At 31.0% G+C, this 23549-nt stretch overlaps 3 protein-coding genes across 3 annotated transcripts; all 3 read right to left on the reverse strand.

Annotated features, from left to right (window-relative positions):
• Positions 1 to 352: 352 nt before the first annotated feature.
• Positions 353 to 8588, reverse strand: LOC143057540 (uncharacterized). The gene is made up of 10 exons (XM_076230851.1): positions 8551 to 8588; positions 7661 to 7830; positions 6719 to 6892; positions 4602 to 4817; positions 3500 to 3542; positions 2762 to 2919; positions 2219 to 2386; positions 1318 to 1582; positions 868 to 1031; positions 353 to 531 (listed from the first exon to the last, which is right to left on the reverse strand). Exons 2-10 carry the CDS (start codon positions 7782 to 7784, stop codon positions 353 to 355), a joined length of 1491 nt encoding a protein of 496 aa, XP_076086966.1. The 5' UTR covers positions 7785 to 7830; positions 8551 to 8588.
• Positions 8589 to 9141: 553 nt separating this feature from the next.
• LOC143056314 (uncharacterized) lies at positions 9142 to 14705 on the reverse strand. Its single transcript, XM_076229398.1, has 9 exons — positions 14477 to 14705; positions 14036 to 14090; positions 13247 to 13422; positions 12380 to 12553; positions 11425 to 11652; positions 11085 to 11127; positions 10298 to 10464; positions 9767 to 9949; positions 9142 to 9447 (listed from the first exon to the last, which is right to left on the reverse strand). Exons 1-9 carry the CDS (start codon positions 14661 to 14663, stop codon positions 9212 to 9214), a joined length of 1449 nt encoding a protein of 482 aa, XP_076085513.1. The 5' UTR covers positions 14664 to 14705; the 3' UTR covers positions 9142 to 9211.
• Positions 14706 to 14839: 134 nt separating this feature from the next.
• Positions 14840 to 19755, reverse strand: LOC143057541 (uncharacterized). Its single transcript, XM_076230852.1, has 8 exons — positions 19634 to 19755; positions 18611 to 18752; positions 18062 to 18313; positions 17569 to 17611; positions 17049 to 17203; positions 16547 to 16638; positions 15466 to 15520; positions 14840 to 14862 (listed from the first exon to the last, which is right to left on the reverse strand). Exons 2-8 carry the CDS (start codon positions 18708 to 18710, stop codon positions 14840 to 14842), a joined length of 720 nt encoding a protein of 239 aa, XP_076086967.1. The 5' UTR covers positions 18711 to 18752; positions 19634 to 19755.
• Positions 19756 to 23549: the final 3794 nt, after the last annotated feature.

Consider the following 23549-nt stretch of genomic DNA (forward strand, 5'->3'; position numbering starts at 1 on the left):
GGTTAAATATTTTTAAAACAATCCTTCCTACCATGCTTGTCACAGTAAAAGCATTGTGTAATTTCTCTCTTAAATATATATTCCTGTCTTGACATGAAGAATGAAGAACAGAAATAAGAGCAATATTTCTTTGCTTTGTGTTTTGTGATGTGTGTAGGGATTTTATTTATACATGGTACCCGTTTTTGCCCACTATAATAGCAATATATAATAGTCTTTAAAGGGCCAAAAAAGCATACAACACTTTTAAAGATTTAACTTGAAGCTTGATCTGTTTAGATTAAAAACATGTTATTTCAACCTCTATGAAGTCCTCAGACCTAACTCAGAATTCAATATCTGCCTTAAAAAACTAACCTTTATTCCATCCATCTGTTGACGGAGAGTACGGGGCACTACTTCTGCTACAGGATGGATCTTCCATGTACTGTTTTACTCCTGTCGCTTCGATGAAAAGATCTGAGACATATTCTGGCATAGAATCAAGAGTTTGGTCTACTTGGTTTTTCAAGAAGTCAGTTGCTGATATGTCTGAAAAAGAATATTTATTAATTATTAAAATGGTGAAGTCAACAGACTGAAAAATATTTTGATTCTTATGAAATTTAGATCAAATAAATTATTTTCACTTGCAAGGTCATAATAATTATTTCTTGTACTTGAAAATTGTCAATATGCTTACTGTACATTCAGTATTATTTGTGAGGTACCAGTGTTCCTGGATTTCATTAGAACAGGTAAACTGTGAATCTAAATGTTTAATGAAGTATATAAATCTTCTATAGGATTGTATGCAGACAGTGGCAAACATCTATTGGATTTGGTCATACAAAGTATAAATGTTGTCAATAGACCTCTCATACTTACTAGCTAAAGAGATTTTAGTCTCTAGATTACATAGAGGTTTTGGCAGCAGTATATCTTTCATAAGCTCCACTGTATAAAGGCATGCCTGTTTATTGTCCACACATAAAGATACCCCAACATTCAACAGAAACATCTTTTCTGTCTTCAGATCATCAAGTTTAAACCTGTAAGTAGAGGCCAACAATAATTTCTAGTAAAACTGACACAATGAAAGGTAGTTGAAAACTAACATACGTAGGATATACTGTCAATTCAGAAATTTTTGTCATGTATTTATACATGTCAACGCCTTAAGTTATATTTATTTAAAACACTGAAAGTCTTTTTTTTTTTTTTTTTTTTTTTAAAGAAACATGCCTTCAAATAAATTTACATATGAAATAAAAGCCAAATCATTTTGGCTGCAAAAAAAAAAAAAAAGTTACAAATTTATCAAAATAAAAAACTCACGTCAAACGAACAACATCCGACAGACTTATAATTTCCTCTGTTCCAAAATCATAATCCAACAATTTCTTCTTGTATGGTAAATTTTCTATTCCAACTGAAAACTCATAATTACAAGCATCCAAACTGATGTAAAAATTAACAGCCAGATCAAAGTCGGTTATGTCTAAACAGCATGTAACACCAGTACAGGTATCCATGATGCTACACGTCAGTGGTATACTGGAACTTATTGCTTGTAATTGATATGGCAAGGGCACACTGCACTCTGAAAATAAAAATGTATCAAAATTGATGATTGAATTAGTATAAACAAAAAGAAAGAAAAAAACATATAGGAAAAACACTATAAACCAATGGTTTCTATATTATTCAGATATTATGCTATTTCAAGGCAAAATCAAAAAAAGATCAAGTGTCTGTTACTTGTTGAGAAAAAAATTATTACATGGTCTTTGCCTTAATATATCATGGAACATTATTGTACTACATCTTATGAAGGGATAGTGTCATCCTCTGCATGTTAAAGAACCCTTGCAATAACTCTTTTAAGAAATTCATAGGTGGCCTGTTGTAAGGCAAACTTGCGGCTTTTATCAAACAAACCCTCTATTCACATGAGATTTAAAATTCCTGCTGTGAAAACTTTGAGATCATCCCGAGTTTTTGATGGGGTTTGTTTCACTCAGTCTTAAGTTTACAATTGTGGTTTGTAAACTGTTTGCTTTTGGTCACTTTTTTTTTTTTTTTTTTTTTTTTTTTTTTTTTTTTTTTTTTTTTTGCCATGCTGGTGTCAGTTTTTTTTGTACATATGAGTTTAAATGTCTCTTGCGTATTGTCTGCCTCTCTTTTATAAGTATATTTCATTTTGTTTTCATCAAAAATATTCAAAAGGTATACATACCGTTAGTCCATCCATTTACCGACCCAGCAAACGGCGCTGCTGTCCTGCTACAAGATGGAGTCTTAAGATATGGTGTCAGCCCAAGAGCTTCCAGCATTTTGTCACGAATAAGGCCCGTAACAGCTCCAGTAATACTATTCTGGGCTTTAAAGTCACTTAATGAGAAATCTGAAAAATTGTAAAATAGTTAAAACATTTTATTTCATTTCAAACAGGATTTTTATGAATTGTTTTATGAAAAATTATAAAAAGGAGATGTGGTGTTTACATCTATGAAATAGGAGCCCAACCAAGCAAAAAATTAAAAGATATCTGGAGGTCAACAGATGGTCTTCAACAATTAAAAAAAAAGTCTCTATACTATATGTCAAGCAAATTGCTGCATCTAGAAAAGTTGTGAAGAAATTTAACATAGAACATCAGACATCTCATATCAGCAGGAATAGTTTTTTTTTTTTTTTCTTTCTTCTAAATTCAGCCTTTTAACCTAATCCATTCTTAATAAATCTAATGAATGAAAGACATCAACTTATTATATCTCACCAAGACTTGTTTGTGTCCAATCACATCCCAGTTTAGGAAGTTTTGTATTTTCAAATACTGGCACAGAAACCAGACATGGTCCACTTTCCTCAAAACATACACTTAAGTTCATGTTTAACATGTATTTCTTCTCAGCCTGCAAGTCATGTATTGTGTACCTGCAAAGTTTAAAGATTATCATTTAAGGCCATAAAAAAGAATATGTTTGTTTGCCCTAACCCTACCTACCCAGAAAATAGCTGCTTGCTTAAAATCTTTTATTGTCCTGAAGACTCCTGATGTGAAAAAGGTTTTTTTTATCAGATAGGCATGAAGACAAAAAATATTTGACACTTCAATTTCTCTTTGCCGAAATAAAAAGAAAATGCCTACCTACCTATCCAATGTCTCTCTACCTTTTGGTAAACAAAAATATTGTTAAGTGTGGCCTAACTTTTACTGACAATGCACTTATCATAATAGAATATTATAACACAAGGTTTAAACAGTCTAACACAAGGGAATATTCTGTCTCTATTCAGCATACCTTTTTTCCGAAGCAGTTCAAATTTCTAACTTTAAAGGATTTATTGTGCATTTGTTTTCTGTCTGAATATTCATGAAATATTTGCCACTGGGTGTTTAAGTGAAAAACAAATGATCAATAAATAAAAATTTGTATTAGCTGTTGTTAAATGAGTACCTATTTCTAAATGCAAACATCTATTGATCTCAATGTGGATCATAAAGTATACTTACTCCATTTTCAGGACTTGTAATATTGACATTGTCTTTTTCTCACCTGAAAATATATGAAACATTTCAATAATAACTTTATAACTTTATTAAAGTCTCTATGACCAGTGGCGGATCCAGGGGGGGAGGGGGCGGTTCCGGGGTGCGCACCCCACCTTTATTTTTGCCGATCAATGCATTTGTATCGGGACATATGTTTTGCACCCCCCCCCTTTGCCCTGGGTTAGCCTGGGTTAGCACCCCCCCTTTCGAAAATTCCTGCATCCGCTCCTGATGACCCTGCCTAGTGAAATCATAAAGTTTCAAAACATAGTTAGGGACGCTTTAATATAAATATTTGAACCCAAACTAGCACTTTTTAGTTATAAAAAAAAAGATTTAAAATAGCTAGCATCCAAACATTGGTTTATTATTTCAAGGAAATTTATTTTTTTTAAATACCAATTATTATATTTTATTACATATATTTTTAATGTTGAAAGTCTCATTTAGCTTAACATCCTTGGCTTTATTAACAATTCCAAGTGATTAAGGATGTTCGCTACTCTGTTTCAAAATAACAAGCTTTTTAAAAGACTGTTATAAATTGATAGTATATAAATAAACTAAAAAAAGCAGAAAAAAATGAAGGGTCGGTGTGCTTGTTTTCGAGATATAAGCTATTGAAAATTTGGCGGGAAATAATTCTCTCTAGATTTTTTATACATTTAACATTGACACCTTTTTTCTTTCAAAAACGATGAAAAAATAACAAGGATTTTATAAGATTTTCAAAGATAACATTTTAAACGATATGTATTAAATTCTGGAAAGAAAAGTAGGGGTTAATGGGCAATATTTTTTAATGGCACTACATGGATAAAACCAGAGGAATCCGAACATCTGACAAAAATTCAAAAACAGAGGAGCGAACATCCTTAAATCAATAATTTCCAAATTTAGATCAAAATATTTGGAAGTTCCTAAAATAACACTTCTAAAACACAATGAATTGATATGAATTCTTTCAATTTTTCTTTGAAAAAAAATAATAAATAAATACTACTATTCAATCTTGACTATCAAACAATTCAATTATTCTAATTTTCTTTTTGAACATACATACCCCATTTATAATCTATAATGGTGAAGTTGAAGGCTCGTTTCTCAATCCCAATACTTAGCTTCCAGTTACATGAATCCAACAAGGCATAAATACGGAATGATTTTCCGATCTTTCCTACATCCACACAACAATCAATACCCGTACAATAATCTGGTACATAACAACTGACTGTTCCTCTGATCTTTGGTAAAGTCATATCGGAAGATTTTGGGCAAGCTATAAAATAAAGAATATCATAAATTGTTTGGTTTCTGTCTCAATGACTCTTACTATTCATAATTACCAATAATTCCATTTCTTTTGATTTTTAAATATTTCATGTAACTTATATGGTGTGAATGAAATTATAACAAATGTCGTTTAAATATATGCTTGTTACTCAATTAGTTTAAAATTACTGCAATTCATTTAACACCTCAATATGTAACAAAAAATTTGTTCCGGCGTGACATTTGTTCCAGCGGAACAAATTTCATATGAAATATGTTCCATTGGAACTTATATCACAGAAAATTTGTTCCAGCACTATAAAATTTGTTCCGGAACTAATTTTTTAACTTAATGTAAAATAAGTTCCGGAACAAAAATCACAGCTCCATGAGTTTTGTTCCAATACTAAAATTTGAAAAAAAAAGTGAAATAAGTTCCTGTGATATTAGTTTTAAACGAAAACATTTTTCAAGAATCAATGAAAATGTTCTGCTCGGACCTATTTTACAGAAAATAAATACCTTTAACCTATTGCACAGCGAAATATTTTCTTGTTACCCTAAAACATTATAAAGCAAGCTGGATGCTGTACTATGCTTGCATGGGGTACATTTGCAATTAAGGCATGACTGTAGGATGAAGATAAGAAATAAAAGCGATGATAATGTATCATTATTTGTATCTACAATGTATGTTTTATCATTTATGTAGTATTCAACCTCCTTGTTTCCTGCTGATCATGGGTGTTCTAATCATACAATGTACCTAGCTATGGTCATTGCTCAGTTTTAAAAGAGTGTGTCTTTTATTTCTTTATGCCTTTAAAATAATTGGTCGGTTACATTGTCCTTTTCAAAGTAATACAAATGTTCAACTTAAACTATAATACTTTTTTTTCGAAATTACTTTTATTATTATTTCTTTATTCTACTCTTTCCTGGTTCATAAGTGTCATTTTCAGTCTTATTAATTGAGAACGTTATTAGATTTTTGATTTACTCAAAAGGATCCAAATTGAATGTTTACACTTATAATTTATTACATTATCAATATAATACATGTTTCTTATAATGATTTTAAACTCACTGATGACATGTGCTCAGTATATAAGATAACGTGTTTAACTAGTGGAACATATTTCATAGAAGAGGAACTTATTTCACCAGGTGAGGAACAAATCTCACAAATTCAGAACTTATTTCACCAGGTGAGGAACAAATCTCACAAATTCAGAACTTATTTCACCAGGTAAGGAACAAATCTCACAATCATGGAACTTATTTCACTAGGCAAGGAACAAATTTCACTAACCCAGAACTTATTTCACCAGGTAAAGTGTGGAACTTATTTCATAGAGATGGAACAAATTATATGAAAATTGTCTGTGAAAAAAGTTCTCCAAGAACATATTTCATGTGAAATTAGTTCCACTGGAACTTTTTTCACAGGAACAAATTTTGGCTCACAAATACAGGATAAGCATTTTACTAACTTTCACTGCCAGGAAATTTTTAATTTTTTGTTCAAACAGTGACATCTTTTTAAAGAAGACCAAATACTGCTTTTGGTAACATATTTCTATTTTCTGCAATATTTTTACCAGATACAAATATTTTATATGGTTTTTTTTAAGAAAAGCCACTTTCTTTTTGTATTGAGACTGAAGTGTTCATTGAGTGACAGTTATTAATGAGATTATAAGACTACATTGTATTTTAAGATTATAAGACTGCATTGTATTTTAAGATTATAAGACTACATTGTATTTTAAGATTATAAGACTACATTGTATTTTAAGATTATAAGACTACATTGAATTTTAAGATTATAAGACTACATTGTATTTTAAGATTCACTCAATCATACAAACACAATTTTTCTTAAATTCAATATTTTTTTCATCCTACCATCAGCCTTCCAGCCATCCACTGCTCCAGAATAAATTCCATCATATCTGTCACAAGAAGGGTTGTACAAGAACTGGGTCAGTCCAAAATCATCAAATAATTTGTTGGCTAGAGCTGTGGATAAAGACTGCCCTGATTCTAAACCTTTGTCCTTGACCCAGTCAACCAGAGAGTCTAAAATAAAAAATGATTTTAAATGTGTGCACAGACATGCAGAAACAATTCTCTACTGTAAAGACATTTAATACTAATATGTAACAGTGCTTGCCTCCATCAACTGCTCAGATTGAGTACTTCTATTGCTCAGTTGGTATAAATGTAAATTACAATGCCAGGGGATCATGGTTTGATAAAAGTTTTATGTTCATCTCCAAAAGGAACAACCAACCTCTAATGTTTAAGATGCATCAACAAGCAACAAAACTCAAGTCTAATACTGTCTGAATATTCCATAATAATGTTCCCAACTTCCAAATAAAATTAATTATGATATTTGTGTGTCTTTTCAGGGGCGGATCAAGCCATTTTAAAAAGGGGGGGTTCCTAACCCAGGACAAAAAGGGGGGGGTTCCAATTACATGTCCCCATTCAAATGCATTGATCGTCCTAAAAAAAGGGGGGGTTCCAACCCCCGGAACCCCCCCTCTGGATCCGCGCCTGCTTTTGGTTTCTGTCTCATTGAGTAATACCTCATAGCTTCCTTTATTGATAGCATCATCTTCCATTTTAAAAAGAAAGAAAAAAAAGTTTTTGCTAGGGTCTTTGCAGTTATACATTGTCTTCGGTGTGAGCTCGTATTGTAAGGAACATTTTACCTGCACAATTATCATACATAGCTCCATGTCTACCACAAAATTATACAACTGTTGTTTCAGCTTTTTGTATGGTAAATATACCCTGTGTATGTGTATTATGGGAAATTATATTAAATAATAGACATACTTGTATCGCCTGTCCATCCACCCATGTCCAGATCACAAAGCGGTTGTGGAAATTTCTGTTGTTTTAAGATGTCAAAGTTGAATTGACACTCTGTGTTCACGTCCAGACAAATAGACATGGACATATCCACAATTAACTTCTTCTCAAACAATAACTGGTCAACCGTAAATCTATCAACAGAATGTTTCAATATTTTATAAAGGAAGTATACATTGTATTTTCATGAAATCTCATGTTATTAAGTATCCACTTATTGAAGTCTTACTGCTTGTTTTTTTCATTATTTTAAATTAGTTGAAACATATCTTTTGAGGTTTTTTTGGATGTACATATTTGTTTTTGATATATGTCATTAAAGTATTCCAATATCAATTCTGATTGGACAAATTGGAAAATGTCATGGCTTCAATTCCATCATGTATGTCATCAAAGTACTCTGCTTATTTAGAGTTATATCCAGCTCACAATTATTAGAACCTTGTTTACTATTTTCAATGTCATTAGAAGGGAGATACCTGTATTTCATTTAAATATTTGAGCCCATCTTTCTCTGTTTAACCAACTTATAGAGTTTCCAACAACCTTTTGTTTTTTAGAATAAAAGAGAAGGGTTGTGTCACCACAAACTAGTGAACTCCATAAGATTTTGATGTGATTTTCCCACTTCATAAATCTTGCCAGTGTGTTTGTTGTCTCTGAATTTATTCACAACATGATACTCCAGGTCATTTAAAAGTTTTCACTGATTGGGAGGTTTATCCATTAGAATATATAGTGATCTTTACATGTATTTTATGGTTACCATGTGCTGTTGTCAAACGAACATTTGTTTTTCAAATTAAAAAATTAGAATATTTTGCTATGACATAAAATAGAAAATGACAACTTACCTTATTTTGATCACATTTTGGAGTGGAACAACGATTTCTTTGCCTATTATAGTAAGAAAAAGCTAGTTATGTTTTGAAAATAAGGTTAATATTTGACCACTAATAAAAATAATGCCAAATTATTATTACCTTTAACAAAAGATCAGAATTTTAGGAGTTTATCATTTTATTTCATAATTTTAGTTCATTTCACTCAAAATGATTTTCTAGCTTATATTTAATTTTTTTCTGCAACCTTTTTATGGCCATTGTTATATTATAGTTCGTTTCTGTGTGTGTTACAATTTAACGTTGCGTCGTTTGTTTTCTCTTATTTTTGAGTGTAAATTGACATTGCGATAAGACGTGTCACGGTACTTGTCTATCCCAAATTCATGTATTTGGTTTTGATGTTATATTTGTTATTCTCGTGGGATTTTGTCTGATGCTTGGTCCGTTTCTGTTTGTGTTAGTTATATTGTAGTGTTGTGTCATTGTTCTCCTCTTATATTTATGCGTTTCCGTCAGTTTTAGTTTGTTACCCCGATTTTGTTTTTTGTCCATGGATTTATGAGTTTGAACAGCGGTATACTACTGTTGCCTTTATTTAGATGACAAATGACAAATAAAAATAAAAATTGACAATTGACAAGTTTATCTTTTATCAAACTTAAAATATAATTCACTGCAGTAACTTACCCCATAAATCACCAAAATCTAAGATTTTATATTCAAAGGTAAGTTTCTCAATTCCTCCTCGGATGATGTAACTACAGGTATCAATATACAGGTAAGCATGTAACGAGATATCCAGGTAGTCGTAGTGGAAACAACAATCTAGTCCAGTACAATAGTCTGGTATATAACAGTTCATAGGTACCGTTATGTTAGGAGGACTGATTATGTCCAAGGGACAGGCTAAAAAAAAAAGAAGATATTTTTATTAATTTCATCACAAGAAATTATTATTTTAACCTTTATTTTATTTATTTTTTAAATACATTCATAGTTTTTGAAAAAAAAATCATTTTCTCATTGCCTGTATAATGTGTGTTGTAAGTTTTCATACAAAGGAAAAATAACTGTATATAACAAAAAACAAGTTTCTAAAAAAGTGTAAATTTCTAAGTTAAACTTGCAAAACAAATTAGATAAATTTGCTTCTCTGTAAATATTAATGGCTTCCCATAATGTTTAAAAATTTAGGTAAAAATAAGTATCTGTAAACTGAACTTACTGTTTTTCCATCCATATACTGAAGGTTGATACTCATCAGCATTACGGGAGCATCCTGGGTCATCCATCATCTCATCCAAACCTAGCTGCTGTAGCAAAAGCTGGGCGACATTATTAGCCAATATTCCAGTGAAGTCTGTCAGGTTAATTCCTAACTGTGCTCCCCAGTCAATGGCTGAGAAATCTACAGAAAAATATTTATGTTTTCTCCATTTTTTTTTTAATACAATTATGTTTTCTTCAATTTTTTTTAATACAATAACTTTTTTTAATGATAAAAAGAAAAATTTCAAATTTGTTTCCAACAACAAATATGCAACTTAATTTATCAGTAATTCAAAGAGAAGTATGCTTAGTATTATGAACTAATTAATTGGATGTAAATCATATATCATACTGCCACAAGTTGAGTACACCTAGTGATAACATTTCATGCTTCCAGTGTGCTCAGTGAAATTATAAAAACACAAATCATTACACACAAACTTAAACAAATGACCTAACTATTCTGTAATTTTAGTTTTAGACTTACTTGACAAGCTCATTGTAGCAGTCATGTCACAGAATGGCTGAGGAATTTCACTTCCAACCATCATTGGGAAGGTTAAGCATTGTTCTGGTTCGGTTTCATCAAAACATACACTGGCTGTTAAATCCACTATAAATTTCTTCTCATTAGGTGGTTTCTTCATTATAAGTCTGTAAAAAAATCATTGAATTCTTGTTAAACTAATAATTCTTTAGCAATGTTTATGTATCAATTGTTTTCATTGGCTAAAATTTACCATTAAATTCACAACTGGCATGTCTTCGGCAGCAATTTGGAAAATTTGAGGATTCACAAATGCTCAATTAATACAATGTAATTGAAAATAAAGCCTAACCTTCCTCAAAAACTTATACACCATATATTTATCTAACCAATAAGGAATAATCGTAGTGCACAAGATCACTTTATGAATCAAAGCATCATGGATGTTGTGATTCGGTCAATTTTGTAGCTAGTCTTTACATTTTTTCTGACCATACTTTCAATAATTATTTTGTTATCTTCATTTCCATAATCTTTCTGTAAAATTTCTATTCTATTGCCAAAAGATGGAGAATATTGATAATAATGGTAATCATTTCAAGTTTCGGTGATCTTGATTTATGAGGGAATGGTAGAGAAAAATCTACAAGATATATATGTCAGTCTTATTATTGCATTGGACTGTATAATTCAATATTCTATGCAGGATATAAACCTCTTAAAAACCTAAATATCTTAGAAAATGCTTAAAATAGCGTTATATTTATTTTGTCCTTGCAATACTTACGTTATCTTGACAATGTCTTCAATATTTAGAACCCAAGGCTTTCCTGAAAGTAAATATCAGAAATTATAATACAATATATATACAAGAAAACAAATAAAATTTTATGACATTAATAAAAGGCATACTAATCATGATTTTATTTAAGTTTTATAGGATTTAAATTAAATAAAAAGCAATTATAAAATAAATTTTTATTATTGATAACAAATTCTTAAAAAACTATAACGGTAGAACTTCATTACATTTTGTTTTCATGGGTTAAAAAATTACCAAAATAGAATGATGTGGTATTAAATAATTCATCTTGCAGATACATACCCCATTCATAACAGATACATACCCCATTCATAACTGTCTATTCCACCTTCAAACAATGACAGATTCACATTCATATTGTTGATACCAAATGATATACTATATTCACATGTGTTGATCAGGAAATATGGGTGAATGGTCAGCCCAATGAATGGTACCTCAGCACAACAATCTATACCGCTACAGGTTTCAGTTATCATACATGTCATTGGACCATCAATTTCAGGAAGCTTGGAAATACTCAATGGACACACTGTAAAGAAATAGTTTACCAATTATAAATATCATCCATCAAAAGCTTAAAAAGGTACAACCAAGACTTTCTATTTCAGAATTTAAAGAATTCTGGGTAATAACTTTAAATGCGACCAAACCACTGTTCTTGGTTAAAAATCTAGTAGGCAAACATGATGTTCTGTGGGACACTAATAGTACTCCTTCATTGTTTTATGGGACAGACAGAAGGACAGAGGTAAACCAGAATACCTCTTCCTTCCAAGCAATGGATATAAGGAAATTCAACCAATGATGTGGCATTATTTCATTTTTAAGTATGAACAATGAAATTAACTAAAATCCTTCAGATTCTGATTAGGTGAATTGTTTAAGAGGTGGTATTGATATTTTATCAATATAATGAAATTTTAAACAACTGTCATACAAGTGGAAGGTTTAACTAGCTAAATTATTCATATAAAGACATATGAAAAATAACTTTTCAATCATTCATAAAAAGACAAATGCAAAATAACTATTAAATCATTCATAAAACGACAAATGCAAAATAACTATTAAATCATTCATAAAAAGACAAATGCAAAATAACTATTAAATCATTCATAAAAAGACAAATGCAAAATAACTATTAATTAAATCATTCATGAAAAGTTGTTATTTGGTCTCTGGTGGAGAGTTGTCTAATTGACAATCATTACACATCTTCTTATTTTTATATCTATAAATAAACTGATTTCACTTACTATTATTCCATCCCACTACACTAGGATCATAGATTCCACGTTTACGATCACATTTTGGTACACCAAAGAAATCTGTCAGTCCAACCTGTTCTAGTAGATATTGTACAGCTCCCTGGGCCATCTGTTGTCCTGCCTCATACCCAATATCCTTTGCCAGTTGAGAGAAAGAAACATCTGAAAAAAAAAGAAGTGTGAAAAATCATGGAATTTAACATATCTTCAATCTTGATATGCTTATCAAACACAGAAAGTTAATTTCTTCAAGTATTTCATTATTTTTCTTAATCAATTAACAGACAAAACTGTTGGTATATCACCTCTGAGAAAAGTGTGATGAAAATTTTTAGGTTCATTCAACATATCTAAAAATTCAAAGTATGGGCAAACAGGAATAAGGCATCTGCCGGATACAAGAACATGAAGAAGTGAAGTGAAGTTACATGTACAACTCATCACTGTCAACCTGCTGACCAAATATGAAGTCATTCTGTTGATTAGCTTCTTAGAAAAGTGAACAGAATTGGACGATTTCAATATAGCCAATTCTTTTAGAGTGGGGTATAATAATGATTATTTTCATGATGAACCATATTCTGTAAACCATTTTCAGGTCTACCCCTTTTCAACCGAGATTTATTTTTGTGATTTTCTTATTTTTTTCATGTATTTATATACAGGAAGACCCAATTGTTATATTTTTATGGACGATTTATATTCACTTTATTTTTCTTCTCACGAATGTTGCAAAAATAAATTGCTTGCAAAAATGTTTTGGTTAACAGAATATAAATATAAATGAAAAAGAGGTGACAATGGATTTAAAATTGCTTATAAACAACAGTCCATATGAAATTGTTGACTACTTACTACTGAGGATATTGGTTAGATTTCTGGAACAGAGAGGAACTTGTTGGCTCTTAAGTAAGTGTAATCCATCAGGTGTGGGTGCACAGAATGGCTCATTGTCATCAAATGGAATACAGATCGTCACTATAGCATCAATGATAAATCCTTCTCCTCCTCCCATTTTACTTATGGTGTACCTGACAATAGATATACATATACTGGTAAAAAACTAGACCCTATCAAATGGAATACAGATCGTCACTATAGCATCAATGATAAATCCTTTTCTGCCTCCCATTTTACTTATGGTGTACCTGACAATAGATATAGTTTGAATATATATGTTGGTTTAAAATGAACCAAGATCGCCACAGAGAAGCCAATATCACCCACTGATATACTTTTTTTTCTCCATATCACTATTATTTCAAAGGGGCATAACTCCCCTAAAAATATAATGGATACACACTTATTTTCTATCTCAACTGAGATATTGCTGATGCAACCCTTTCACATAATTTTTTCATGAAACTTCCATGAGAATTGTTGGTGCATGAGCATTCATAATGTTGATTTTCCACATTTGATCTACATTTTCAAGGGACATAACTCTTCCAATAATATTCATTAAGCTCTGGGGTATTGCTGATGACACTTGAAATAATATGTCTGGGCTGTTTCATGAACAAACCTTCAAAAAACCCTATTACAGGTAAAGTATGCAAAATGTACAAATACTTTAATGACATGCTGTGATTTACTTTAATAGTACACTTTTACCAATCATAGTGTTTTATACAAAGTACTTACAGAATTTTAACAGGTGCTGGATCCCCATCACCAATGGTCAGTTGTTTCTGTGTACCTATGATATATTATGAAATATTCATATTAATCTACATATTTTTATCAAATATATAAAACTGTGATAACTTGTTACATATGAAAGAATAAAGACAGAATAAGAACACAAGTTTATATCAAAAACATCAAACAGGTCATCCTAAAGCTCCATCACAATATAACATGGACAAGCTCCCTCACAATATAACATGGACAAGCTCCCTCACAATATAACATGATTTGTTCTTTCCCTTAGTCTATATATGTTCTTTCCCTAAGTCTAGATATGTTCTTGCCTAAAGTATAAACATGTTTTTTCCCTGAGTAAGGTGTAATATTTTTTCACTATAAACACATCAACATGTTCAATATCATGATTAAGAAATAAGCTAATCGAATAAATCTTACCCCAAGCATACTCAAAGAGAGTCTTCTTGTAGGTCCAGGTTCCAAATCCAACATCTATGGTAAAGTCACAAGGACTCATTTTGAACCAGAATGGAACAGAGTAGGCTATTACTCTGCCTCCTAAAGATGGTGGTAACGTAAACTTCACATCGATACAACAGTCTAATCCGAAACAGTTATCAGGCATCTCACATGTTACAAGATGTTTTACAGAAGTTGGTAGATATGATTTTACATCAATATTCCATGGACAATCTAGATCAATGGAGAATTATATTCACAATTTTAAGAATCCCCAAAGTTTAGCAATAATGTAACATACATGTATATGTTATCAAGGTTCAATGATAACTTAGTAGGTAATTAGAAATTACTACCTTCCCATTCTGTTGTTAGTTAACCATTAAATTGTTAGAACATATTAAGATTTTCCTGTACAAGCCAACATCCTTATTTTGTTTAAATTTCTATAAGACACCTTTATCTTAATTTCAGTCAAGGTGACAAAAAAATTAGAAAAAACAGTGTCAGTTTTTTTTTGTATGTCAATAAAAATTTCTTCAACTTCCACATTAGTTATTTAAATTGTGAAAAATTAGTTCACTGGATATTTCAGAACGACATGAATGCCCCTGCTGTAGCCTTATTGCAAGAAGTCAGTAAAACCAAAAAAATACACTCTCAATATGCAAGTCATCTTTATACAGTAATGTACAAAAAATTAACTCAAGATCCGCAAACATCATAGAAATCAGGACAAGTACAATATTCATAAAATTTCTTTTCAACTGTCCTAATTCTGCCAAAAGTCAATCGACCTGATCGAACGGCAAACTCAATCAGCAAGTCATAAATATACACAAATTTACAAAAAATCAAAAATATCTAGAGGCATAATGAAAAAAAAAATGCTTGATTTCAGAATGACAGATTGTTAGTGGGAGGGCATTAAAAAATGTTGTAAAACATAAACAAAACCAAATGATTACTTTGCATACCTGTTGGTCCTGGAGGTACTGTACAGCTTCCTTTCTGGAATATAGTCTAGAACAGAAAACGTAAAAATATGTTGCTGCAAATTTCATCAGATGATATACTGTGGGTTCATAATTATTCTTGGGGAACCAATTTTCATGGATCTTGTGGGTAATCGTTAATTTAAAAGTTCAACGAAGTACACATTTTTTATAGGCTTATATTCAGACTCCGGCAAAACAATGAAAATATAAATTTTCCTCAATCCATGAAAATTGGTACCTACAAAAATGCAAAATCCACAGTAATACATTTGTATTTTTCAATATATTTAGCTTATTGATAAAAGATCTTAAGAGTTACTGTAAAAAAATAATCTAAATAGCAATTTCAAGTCATTTACAGCAGGTTTCCCTCTTTTTTTATTTTTATAAAAGATCACTAATTTTCACCTTTTATGGATTTTGCTGAAATCAATTTAATGGAATGTTTGAGCATCTTAAATATGTGATTTTATTACAACTGACCTCATTTTTGGGCCGATTGACCAAATAACTTACATTGTTTGCCTTAAACTACCGGAGAATAAAGGCTTTTTCCCCTGGAGAAGAATCCCAATTTGAAAAAAAAATGGCTTAAAATTATTCCCAAAAAGACAACTTATTTCCCAAACAGTGCAGTCTCAGCAGTAATTGTGTATGAATACAAACTGAAAACACTCATTTCAATATTTTTCATGCCTAAAATGACTATATGTGCAGATTTGAGGGTCTATTCATGTATCATCACTGACAATAAGGGGTCTTATTTCAAATGAGGGTTAACCTCTTGAAAGGAGGTCTGCAAATTGAAGTTCCAGTCAATTTCATGGTTTATTATAAATTTCCCAATTTGATAAAAATGACACATATTTTCCCAATAAAAAAGGGTAGAGGTAGTTTTGAATAAAAGCCAACAATATCACTGACTTATATATGCCAAGAAAAATCACTTTTTTTTTGTGAGTCAAACATTTTCTATTTGCTAAATAGTTACAGGAAAATGTTCTATTTCTTTCAATGGCGAAAAAACAGGATATTAGTGTATACTACTTACATCCAATTTTAACATCCTGAGGATGAGGTCAAATGCCTCAGCTGTAATAGCACCTCCCAAAGTTTTAGCAAAGTCTGCCAATGCTCCACCACCTAAAAAACAATAAAACTAACCAACTAAGATGTCTGAGGGTTTTCATATTTATTGATTTGGTGTCTTTTTGACACATTAAACTTAATTAATTAATACACATTTTCTTACTTCTTATCTAATTACAAAATCAGTAAAAGTTCCCTTATTTACAATATCTTCGTATTCTATTAATTTTTAACTGTTATGGTTCATAAAAAAACTTTATTTTAATTTTTACTCCCTTTTCTGTTGCATATGAAATAAATTGTATTTACTCCAATGCCCTATCTGTCATTGTGATCATGTGACTAACCTGGTAATGTGACATTTACATTGAGATCATGTGACTTACCTGGTAATGTGAAATTTTAATTGTGATCATGTGACTAACCTGGTAAAGGGACATTTACATTGTGATCATGTGACTAACCTGGTAATGTGAAATTCTCATTACAAAGAGGAATGGGCACTTCATAATCTGTTATAAAATACTCGTCAATGACACAGTCTCCTGCTATACAAATCCTGAGTCCAAAGTTCACGATGAATACTTTCTTTACGTCAGCATCACGATCTATCTTGATCCTGGAAGAGAAAGGTCATTCCTTTTAATTTCTCTTTTTTTTTAAATACAGTAAGTCATTTTATGACACTGTTGAAAATAAAATTTGTGTATCCTAAGAACCTTATTATTTAAAAGCAAATGCTAATTATCATATTGAACTACTTGGATGATGTTTTTACAAATCAAACATACAAACTTTTAAAATTGTATTTTGTATATCCCAAAGTGTTCTGGGAGTACTTATGCACTAAAACACTTATCTAAAATGTGTGAATTTACAAAGGGAAATGTGTGTCACCTACCATAAAAAAATAAAGAAATTTACATGTTTTAGAATTTGAAACCCCCAAAAAACATGCAGAAAATAAATTGAATGAATACTTACATCACCTTTATCTCAGGTGTTATTTCAAGTAATTCTTCTTTTCCTAAAAAAATCAATTATAACATTAAAATTTTTGATCTGTAAATAAATTGTTAAATATTGTATATGCATGAGCATCTTAAATCATATAATAAAAATTATCTGAAATCAAATTGCAAAAATCTGAAATTTTAAGAGAATACTAGATATAATCATAAATGAAACTTAATTTTATCTAGTCTCAATCTTCTATGTATACAAATATTGTTACTGACAAAATAAAACATTGACAGTTTTAAATTAACCCTTCTTTTACAAACCATCCTGCTAATGTTAAAAAAACCACTTTTGTGTTGTCCTTAAATGCAGATATTCCCTTAGTTAAGAAAACAAGAGATGAGTGTGTGGTGCATCTCTTTCTGAAAAAAACCCTGGTCTAAAAAAAAACATTTTCATAAATTTCTTTTATGTGTTTGTCTTCACTGTGCAACATTACTACATTACTACAACATACCCCATTCATAAGAAATGAGGATAAACTGCCGTTCCCATTTCTCAAAACCAGCATAAAGGATAAAGTGACAGGGATCCAGTTCTACGTAGGCTCTCAATGCTTTGGTGTAGTCTATGGCCTTGATGGTTATATCAGCACAGGCATCAAATCTCATACAGTTTGGAGACATTTGGTAATACAGATGTTTCTTTAGTGTGGGGTCAGTTATAGCAGGAAGTGTCAGTGTTTGATTGATTAGTGCTATGTAACAGCCTGAAAACAAAAGAAACATTTCTTTATGATATAAAGTGTTGATGTGTACCAGACATGATAAGGAAAATTACAACTTTTATTCACTTATGTCTTTTACATTTATTAACCTTTATTGTGTGCTTAATTCTAATTCAAACTGCAGCAACACTTTCATTTAATTTTCAAAGTCCAATAGCCATATTAATGTCAGAAGTTGGGAAAAAAAGTGTGAGCACAGCTAAAATATTAATTTAAAGGTGGTGTCTGAAAAATTGATTGAAATCTAGTCAATGGTTTAAGAATTGAAGATATACTTACTTCTATCATACAGCTCATATCTGGAATTCAGATCAAGTCTTGTACCAACGGTGCTTAGATCTGCATCAATCATCTTGCCTTTCAGGATGGCCAATGTCATATTTTCTGGTCTGGGGCATGGTCCAGTTGCAGAAAGTAAATCCTACAGAGATATATAGGTATATTATACTGTAGTGAAATAGCCTAGCTAATCCTGAAATTTGATTGGTTACCTTGACAGGGGATCTGGGCTCATATTGCCTGTCTGTACCCTATATCTCCTTTACCTGATGACTCAGGGGATATAAAAGTGAAAATCCAGATTATCATAGAACGTAAATATTGTTTTTACACATCATACTTTTTTTTTCTGCTGGAAAAATTTACACTCAGAAAAGTGCAGATTTAAATTTCTAATTTATTTGTACTTGAATCAGTCATGATCAAAACTGCTTCATCAAACTTTATATTTCAGCCGTATACTCTAAGTATTATTATTTCATTATCAGTCCAATAAATTAAGTTATAATGATATTATTGAAAGACTATCTCAACCTAATCCATAAGTTTTTACCAGTTTCAATTGAAATTATGAGAAAAACAATTTATAGACTGAAATTTGAAGAAAACAAAATTGCTTATACATAACTCTAGTAAATTTATCTTTAGGTCAACTGAGTTTTAATATCTGAGAAAGTTGTTTTTAAACAATGATAACTTTTTATGGAGGTTCAATTTACAAGTTTTCAACTTTTTTCCAGCATAAAACTTTTCTGTTAAAAAGCTTGTATCTCTATTACAAGCACATCAACTTATTTTAATTTTCTTCAATTTGAATGAATTATACATTTGATAAAAAAAATATGCTGTTCTTATGAATTTCAGTAAAAAATGTAATTAAATAGCTCTTTCTAAAATATGAACTTAAAAATGATGAGTTACATAGGGTTGAGGAAATTTACAGATAAAACAGATCTATCTTAAACAATATAGAAAAAGTTGGCATATCAAATTGAAATAGTACTTTCTCTAAAAAAAACTTACTGCAGGTAAACCCAGAGCAGCCAATGCTTCTTCAGCTAAATTGCCAGCCAATTGCTTAGCTGCCTTTTTGCCTGCCTGTTTCAGTCTTTCTAGGACAGCTTCCTTGCTAAAGTATGTTGCCCAATTTACTGTAATTATAAAATAGTATAATATATAAGTCTGAAAAAGGACACATAACTGACCTGTTAATGCACTGGTTCAGTGTAAAATAAGTTGACCATTAATTCTTGTATCACAAAATAAAATTTCAAATTTTATGAGGTATTATCCACATTTGCAATATTTCATTATCCTCTTTTTTTTTTTAACTTTCTCAGTATCATTGTCTTAAATTAAATTTACTGTCAGGCCATGAGTAACTTCCATTAGGATAACATATTAAGGTAACTTACTGTCAGGCCAAGAATAACTTCCATTAGGATAACATATAGGCAATGGTAAGACAGCTTGATCCAGAAGGTTGATTACAACCAAACAATTTTCTTCGTCAGGGTATGATCCTGGTTCACAGAGACCACCTCCAAATGTTGCAACAGTTTCCAAGTCTGTCTTTTCTATCTTTAAGCTACATATATATGAAAATTATATATGAAAATTACATTGTTATCATTCTTCTATTTCATTTAATCAAAACAACGTTCTTTCATTTTTACTATTACAAAAAATTATCTACCATAGATACTTAAGATCAATTTAGGCAAAAATAAAGACATTTCATTTCTGCAATTTCAGCAGTTTGGAGCTTATAGTATATCTGTCTTTGGGTTTGAATGCTCATCTTTGTTGATCATTTAATCTGTCAACTGTTTTCATTTACTGACATTGTAGACAAAAGGTGAGTTTGACCTACTTAATGATAATCTTATATCTTTAATTATTTCTTTTTTACAGTAGAAAAAATATAAAAAAGTATGAGATGACTTGTTATTCATGATTTTAAACAATGAAGATGACTTATTAATAATAATTTTAAATATGAATAAAAGTAAACTTACAAGACAACAATTTCCAGATCACCAATGACTGGAATGGGGAAGACAATACCAGTATTTATTATTTTCTCTATACCTGTCAACTGTTTTCATTTACTGACATTGTAGACAAAAGGTGAGTTTGACCTACTTAATGATAATCTTATATCTTTAATTATTTCTTTTTTACAGTAGAAAAAATATAAAAAAGTATGAGATGACTTGTTATTCATGATTTTAAACAATGAAGATGACTTATTAACCCTTTCGCCGATGAGTCCCGGTTTACCGGGATTCATGCTTCAGACAGCTGACGATGAGTCCCGTTTTACCGGGATAGGAATACATCTTTTATGTTTCCCGCTTAAAACAGTGCAAACATGAGTTATCTTTCTTTGATGGAATACCCGTATGAAAGTGTAAACATGACGCTTCCGTTTGTTGAAAACCGTGTCAAAATCAGAGGAAATTTACGGAATTTACGAGAATTTGAAATGAGGGAACATTTTTTTTGAAAGAATATGGAAGAATTGAAGCCAAACTAGTTTACTTTTTTGACATAAATTGTCGTTTTAAGTACAAAACACTTGGAATGGACATCGTTCAGTGTGAGGAATTTGTACAGCCTCATAAAAAATTTCTAAATTTTGCCGTTTTGGGTTAAAAAATTACGATTTGGGGTCAAAGAGCAGAATTTTGAGAATTTCACCTAGAAAATGACGAAAATTTGAAAATTTGAATATTTTAAGAAGAAACCAGATGCTCCGCAGGGCGTAGCTTTATACGACCGCAGAGGTTGAACCCTGAACGGTTAGGGCAAGTATGGACACAACATTCAAGCTGGATTCAGCTCTAAATTTGGATTGTGATTAAATAGTTGACACAGCATAGGTTTCTGACACAGAATGAATGTGTTCTAATGAACTTAAAATTTTTGTTTCTCTTAGAGCAATTCACTATGCTGTTGAATATTAATCCTCTCAAAAAAATGTTTGAAGAAATTTTCTTTTTTATTTATGAAATTTCAAATGAGAAAAATTGAACCCAATTTTTTTAATCACATCCCCCTTTCCCTTATTCCAAAACTAATCTCAATTAAAATTTCTAATGGAGTTTGCAACAATAACTACTCATTTAAATACATCATAAAATATTAAGATGTAAAAAAACTGCTTGTTATCACTGAATGGTAAAGATTATTTTAATTTATCAGTTGGTAGTAAAAAGTGAATATACATTGTATATTGTATATAACAAAGATTTAAGTTGATTCTGGACAAAGAAAGATAACTCCAATTAAAAAAAAATCTTGCTATTGCACAATATTTTGCAATTAGATATTTCTTGCTTACTATTCTGGACAAAGAAAGATAACTCTAATTAAAAAAAAATTTGATATTTCACAATATTGTGCAATTAGATATTTCTTGCCATTGCGCAATACTGTGCAATTGAAAAGACTTGCTATTACACAATACTTAATATAATAATTTTAGATCCTGATTTGGACCAACTTGAAAACTGGGCCCATAATAAAAAATCTAAGTACATTTTTGGATTCAGCATATCAAAGAACTTCAAGATTTCAATTTTTGTTAAAATCAGACTAAGTTTAATTTTGGACCCTTTGGACTTTAGTGTAGACCAATTTGAAAACAGGACCAAAAATGAAGAATCTACATACACAGTTAGATTTGGAATATCAAAGAACCCCATTTATTCAATTTTTGATGAAATCAAACAAAGTTTAATTTTGGACCCCGATTTGGACCAACTTGAAAACTGGGCCAATAATCAAGAATCTAAGTACATTTTTAGATTCAGCATATCAAAGAACCTAACTGATTCATTTTTTGTCAAAATCAAACTAAGTTTAATTTTGGACCCTTTGGACCTTAATGTAGACCAATTTGAAAACGGGACCAAAAGTTAAAAATCTACATACACAGTCATGACAGTTAGATTCAGCATATCAAAGAACCCAAATTATTCAATTTTGATGAAATCAAACAAAAGTTTAATTTTGGACCCTTTGGGCCCCTTATTATGTTGGGACCAAAACCAAACCCAACCTTTCTTTTATGGTCATAAACCTTGTGTTTAAATTTCATAGATTTCTATTTACTTATACTAACGTTATGGTGCGAAAACCAAGAAAAATGCTTATTTGGGTCCCTTTTTGGCCCCTAATTCCTAAACTGTTGGGACCTAAACTCCCAAAATCAATACCAACCTTCCTTTTGTAGTCATTAACATTGTGTTTAAATTTCATTGATTTCTATTTACTTAAACTAATGTTATTGTGCGAAAACCAAGAATAATGCTTATTTGGGCCCTTTTTTGGCCCCTAATTCCTAAACTGTTGAGACCAAAACTCCCAAAATCAATCCCAACCGTTCTTTTGTGGTCATAAACCTTGTGTCAAAATTTCATAGATTTCTATTAACTTAAACTAAAGTTATAGTGCGAAAACCAAGAAAATGCTTATTTGGGCCCCTTTTGGCCCCTAATTCCTAAAATGTTGGGACCAAAACTCCCAAAATCAATACCAACCTTCCTTTTGTGGTCATAAACCTTGTGTTAAAATTTCATAGATTTCCATTCACTTTTACTAAAGTTAGAGTGCGAAAACTAAAAGTATTCGGACGCCGGACGACGACGACGACGACGACGACGACGACGACGACGACGACGACGACGACGCAGACGCCAACGTGATAGCAATATACGACGAAAATTTTTTCAAAATTTGCGGTCGTATAAAAATTATTACAACATGAATAAAACTGTGAACATGGTGTTAGTGAATGAAATAAATACACAAATAACTACAAACAAGTTTTTATTGACATTTATTATGAAGATCTCCCACTTGAGTAATAGTAGCCAGGGAAGCCATCGTCTCAGAGTAGCTTCTGTCTGGGCAGCAATCGGTGAAAGGGTTA

This window comes from Mytilus galloprovincialis, chromosome 13 (genome assembly GCF_965363235.1).
Source record: "Mytilus galloprovincialis chromosome 13, xbMytGall1.hap1.1, whole genome shotgun sequence".
In the NCBI taxonomy this organism is placed as follows: Eukaryota; Metazoa; Mollusca; class Bivalvia; order Mytilida; family Mytilidae; genus Mytilus; species Mytilus galloprovincialis.

Excerpts from the sequence above, each read along its gene's own strand:
- LOC143057541 (XM_076230852.1), bottom strand. The coding sequence starts at position 18,710 with ATGACATTGGCCATCCTGAAAGGCAAGATGATTGATGCAGATCTAAGC. Across the intron at positions 17,612-18,061 it reads CCTCATTTCTTATGAATGGG|GAAAAGAAGAATTACTTGAA; the intron begins GTATGTTGTAGT and ends TGATTTTTTTAG. Across the intron at positions 15,521-16,546 it reads TCAGGATGTTAAAATTGGAT|ACTATATTCCAGAAAGGAAG; the intron begins GTAAGTAGTATA and ends TTTCTGTTCTAG.
- LOC143057540 (XM_076230851.1), bottom strand. The coding sequence starts at position 7,784 with ATGTCCATGTCTATTTGTCTGGACGTGAACACAGAGTGTCAATTCAAC. Across the intron at positions 6,893-7,660 it reads TGGATGGACAGGCGATACAA|ACTCTCTGGTTGACTGGGTC; the intron begins GTATGTCTATTA and ends TTTTTATTTTAG. Across the intron at positions 2,387-2,761 it reads TTGGACACAAACAAGTCTTG|ATTTCTCATTAAGTGACTTT; the intron begins GTGAGATATAAT and ends ACAATTTTTCAG.
- LOC143056314 (XM_076229398.1), bottom strand. The coding sequence starts at position 14,663 with ATGCCTGATAACTGTTTCGGATTAGACTGTTGTATCGATGTGAAGTTT. Across the intron at positions 12,554-13,246 it reads TCTAACCAATATCCTCAGTA|ATGTTTCTTTCTCTCAACTG; the intron begins GTAAGTAGTCAA and ends TTTTTTTTTCAG. Across the intron at positions 9,448-9,766 it reads AGTATATGGATGGAAAAACA|CCTGTCCCTTGGACATAATC; the intron begins GTAAGTTCAGTT and ends TTTTTTTTTTAG.